Below are 5,000 nucleotides of genomic sequence, written 5' to 3'. Positions count from 1 at the left end.
AGACACCAGTGAAACAGGTGACGACTTGATGAGGCGCTGGTCTCGCACATCGGGCCTTTGTAGCTGACATTAGAGCTAGTCTGCACGCAACGTGTGTTTAAAGACTGACCTGGTCTGGATACTTGCATGGACCATGAATATACTTTGCCACTTTGTTGAGGTACTTAAGGACTGCGTGATTTTATGGATTTCAGCTATTTTTTTTCCTCTTCATTCATAGAAATTCATATTAAGCCTGACCCTGACTATTTGAAGAGTGTTGAAACATTAATTTTTTTACTTCTGTGCCTGCGTGTGTGCGTCAAAGTCATCAGGACAGGGCAAGGAATTCCTTGCTGCAGGCAAAATATTTGAAATGAACAACAGGTAGCCAGTGAGTGAGAGAGTTAGAGAGCAAGTGATAGTGTGAGCTGGGTGTGATCGATAAGCGATTGTGTGCCGCAGCTCCCCAGCTGAAACTCTGGCTCACTGTGGCGTTAAGTTAAAAACCAAATCAAAGCGGAAGAAAATGAAATGTTATGAAAATGCCCCCGCCGTTTGTTTATGGTGGAGCACAGGCTGCATGCGGAGTAGAGTTAGTGTGTAGTGTGCAATCTGTAGTGTGTCGTGTGCAATGTAATGCGCATGCGTGCGTGCGTGCGTGCGTGTGTGTGTGCGTGTCCTCGCTCCTGGGGGAATTTTTTGGACTGGAGTTACAGTCACACACACAGATGAATGGAGAAACGGGTGACATTATCTAGCCAGAGTATATGACTGTGTGATGGTAGAGATGGGTAATTACGATGAAAGTGGTAATGATGGTATTGTTAGTAGTGGTGATTATGATTATGATGATGATGGTGGATCAGTGTGACGGTTTTTAATGACGGTAGGGCCTTAATTGGTACTGCGAGTGAACTGAGAATGAATAAAAGCCAGTCATGCTGCTGAAAGGGATTGCAGAGAATTGCATATATCAATTAGCGGGCGGCATATATAGAAACCAGTCTGGGGGTTCCATATTTCCAGGCCAAAAAACGAAGGGGAAAATACAAAATAGTGCCAGAAACTGTTCCATTGTGCTCGCACAAATATAATTGAAGGCGCAATCTTCACTGCGACAGCACTCCCTAAATCAGAGTTGCAGAAACAGATTCCCTATGGGTCCCGGACTTCTAGGCGACGTTAGAGTTGAACCAACCGATCTATGATTAATAAGGAGGCTGTGTAGCTGAGACGGCCACTCTGGGAAGATCACACCAGTCGGACGGTTTAGTGGAATGGTTCTGTACATTCATGCATGTATAGACTGAGACTATCGCGTGTGTGTGTGTGTGTGTGTGTGTGTGTGTGTGTGTGTGTGTGTGTGTGTGTGTGTGTGTGTGTGTGTGTGTGTGTGTGTGTGTGTGTGTGTGTGTGTGTGCATGCATGTGCATATCTGCATATATTTTTTTAGTGTGTGTGCATCCGTGCTTGAGTGTGTTCATTTGTGAACGTATTTTTGTGTGTTTTGGCTGTGTTAAGTGTGTGTGTGTGTGTGTGTGTGTGTGTGTGTGTGTGTGTGTGTGTGTGTGTGTGTGTGTGTGTGTGTGTGTGTGTGTGTGTGTGTGTGTGTGTGTGTGTGTGTGTGTTTTGGTTGTGTTGCGTCAGTCTTACGTGTTCTCCTCCCCCACTATGCATATGGCGGAGAGCAGCTTGACCACGTCCGTCATCATGGCCGGCTGGCCGGGGTCCATCGCGCGCGCCAGCAGAGCCAGACTCTTCTCCTCCCCCAGGATCCGCTCCAGACCATACTGCGCACACGCACAGACACACACACACACACACACACACACACACACACACACACACAGACACACACACACACACAGGAGCACAAACACACAGGAGCACAAACACACACACAAACAGACAAAAGAGATACAAAGAAAAAAAGGAAGAATATAGAAAGAGAAGAAGAGAGAGAGAGAGAGAGAGAGAGAGAGAGAGAGAGAGAGAGAGAGAGAGAGAGAGAGAGAGAGAGAGAGAGAGAGAGAGAGAGAACAGAAAACCCACACACACAAAATACACACACGACAAACACACACACACACACACACAATGTAAGATATAGCGTAACACTTTCCACTCCACTCCCTACACTCTAAGCCCTACAGCCATGTCGTGTTGATTCAGACAGCCTGTTTGAATGTCATCAGTTCAGCTTTGCCTGTCGGCTGTCCTTTTCCCAGTCAGATAGTTGTACAGAGAGAGAGACACAATGAGAGAGAGACTCAATGAGAGAGAGAGAGAGAGAGAGAGAGAGAGAGAGAGAGAGAGAGAGAGAGAGAGAGAGAGAGAGAGAGAGAGAGAGAGAGAGAGAGAGAGAGAGAGAGAGAGAGAGAGAGTGAAAGATGTCTGATGCCTAAAACAACATTACACCGTGACCTTGCAGCGAGAGAGAAGAATGTGGATAACAGTTTTGGAGGTGGAATGACATTTCTCCAAGCGATTGAACCAAGGACATTACCTGCACCACATGGGGAAAGTGTGTGAAGGAGCACCCAAAAAAAAGGAAAAAATCTGAATAAAGAGTGGATGCAGTCAACGAGAAACGGAGGGAGGAAAAGGGAGAGAGATGAGGGAATAAAGGGAAAACTTCAGGTGACCAAAAAAAAAAGACAAGAAAAAAAGAGGTGACACCCAGGTAAAAGGCAGGATTAGCCTGAAGGCCTAAAGAGCCACAAGAGTAAGGAGGACTGCGTGCGCACCAGAAATAGAACACCTTGTCTGATTTTCATGCCGGCCGGCCGGCACGCGCACACACTCACTCACACACGCACACACATAAACACACGTGCACGCACACACGCGAGCGCGCACGTGCGCACACACAAACACTAAGACATTGACATTGACAACAGCGCAGGCGCGCTCGCGCACACACACACACACACGTACACACGTACACACACATACACACACACGCACACACACACGCACACACACAGAATGTGCGATGTCCTTATCTGCATGGGCAGCCCTGACTGTTGAAGTACCACTATCCGAGGCAAACTACACAAGCGGCTGGCAACAGAATGATATCGGTGTAGTGCAACTCACACCGCTTTGTTATCAGACAACTCCATGAATAAGAAGACACTGTCTAGAGGTAGTGCCTGCCCTGGCCTGCTCAGCCAAGAGTGGGAGCCTTATTTGTTTGTCCGTTTAATTGTATCTGATTTTGTTTATTTCACTACTAAACTGAGGGTCAGGAAAAGGAAAGGGGGAAAAAAAACTTAAGCTTGACATGCACGCTTTACAAAAAGTGCCGGAGAGTGGGACGAAAGGAGGGAAAAAACAGAAAGGAAACACAGACACACAAAACTAATGAATGACAAGTGAAGAAACAGAAGATGAAGAACAGAAATGGGTGAATGTCATGTGGGCCACCACCGTGTTCTTTGTCCGAAAAAGGAAGGGGGGGTTGGAGAGAAAAAAACAAAAACAAAAAAAAACAATTAAAAGCAAAAACACAAACTAATGGATGACAAGAAAAGAAACAGAACAGAAATGAGTGAATGAGTCATTTGGGTTGCCACCAGGTTGTTCTCCGTCCGAAAAAGGAGGGAAGGGGGAGAAAAAAAACAATTAACAGAGAGGACAGGAAAGAGCAGAGGCCGCCATATTGGAGCTGACACCAGCCACGGAATGTTCCAGAAGCCTCATAAATCACCTTATCACGGCGCTCGCTAGCTCGCTCGCTCGCGCCTTCCACTCCGACACTGCTGATTTACAACACGTGTTTCTTTTACACTCACTAAAGGACTGACACATCCAATAATCAGACTCTTTACGACATGACTTAATAATGGCAAGGCCCTCAGAGGAAAATCAATCAAATCAATAAAAATGCTTCTTGTTTTTTTTTTTTTTTTCGTGGTGCGCAGCAGCAAGGCTAGCATCTGTGGGGAACTCATAACCACTAGCCTAAACTCAAGCTACGGCTAATATGACATATGTGATGGATAGCTTGGCTAATGTCTGCCAGGCACTGAAAATGAACTAAATCGACTCCCAAACCTCAACTTCATGTATGTAATGTACTGCGATAGCACCTGTTATTTAGTTTTTCCCGCTTTCTCCCTCCGATTATTCACTCAGTCACTTACACTGTACACAACTAAACAATCTTTGAAAGCCTTGGGGTGGGTGGAAAAAAGTTGGCAAGTTGGAAAAGTATCAAGAGAGGAAATATTGCAGCATCTGGTGTGAGTGATCAACTTCAGATAAGGGGGCGGGGGAGAAAAGCAGCCGCTTGGTGCAGCCCAACACAGCAGGTCTGGGCAGCTGCTCTGGAGCAGTGGGCCGAGTGATGGTCCTCCAGGGCCCACAGGGGGAGTGCATTGGATCACATCAGACGGGGCGCCTTTGGTCCACAATCAGCTGTTCTGATGGTGGTGGTGGTGATGGCCAAGACTAAGGTGCCCTGACTATGATAATGCTGGCGGGATAAAAGGTGCTTACCCATCCATGCACGAACGCACACGCACACACGAGCGCATACGCGGGCACACACGCACACGCACGCACGCACACACACACACGCACACACACACACGCACACACACACACACACACACACGCACACGCACACGCATGCACACGCACACATCTCGTCGTCATATTGTTTTTTTCTGTTCATGGGAAGGTTCAGGGGTGTGAAAAAATCAAGAAAAAAAGCTGGAGGAAGAGCAAGCTGGCTGGCAGACCCTTTCACCTCATCAAATTAGGGTACACAAGAAAACAAACACCAGCTCACATGGAGAGCCATCACCTGTATGGGGCGTCTGTTTGACTTACTTAATTAAAAACAGTTGCTGTGTGTGTGTGCTTGTCCGTGTGTGTGTGTGTGTGTGTGTGTGTGTGTGTGTGTGTGCACGCGTGCGTGCGTGTGTGTGTGTATGTATGTACGTGCGTGTGCGTGTGTATGTGTACGTACGTACGTACATGCGTGTGCGTGTGCGTGTGCGTGTGCGTAC

General features: G+C 47.1%; 1 protein-coding gene across 1 annotated transcript in view; it reads right to left on the bottom strand.

Annotated features, from left to right (window-relative positions):
• Window positions 1–5,000, bottom strand: part of LOC134459672 (protein diaphanous homolog 3-like) — a 414,535-nt gene that overhangs the window by 264,171 nt on the left and 145,364 nt on the right. The window contains exon 8 of the mRNA XM_063212051.1: window positions 1,636–1,772. Within this exon, the coding sequence (XP_063068121.1) occupies window positions 1,636–1,772 (137 nt within the window). The remainder of the gene's footprint in view (window positions 1–1,635; window positions 1,773–5,000) is intronic.

The sequence above is a fragment of the Engraulis encrasicolus genome, chromosome 12 (assembly GCF_034702125.1).
Source record: "Engraulis encrasicolus isolate BLACKSEA-1 chromosome 12, IST_EnEncr_1.0, whole genome shotgun sequence".
In the NCBI taxonomy this organism is placed as follows: Eukaryota; Metazoa; Chordata; class Actinopteri; order Clupeiformes; family Engraulidae; genus Engraulis; species Engraulis encrasicolus.
Note: the sequence above shows the minus strand (reverse complement) of the source record. Positions and strands in the feature narration are given on the sequence as shown.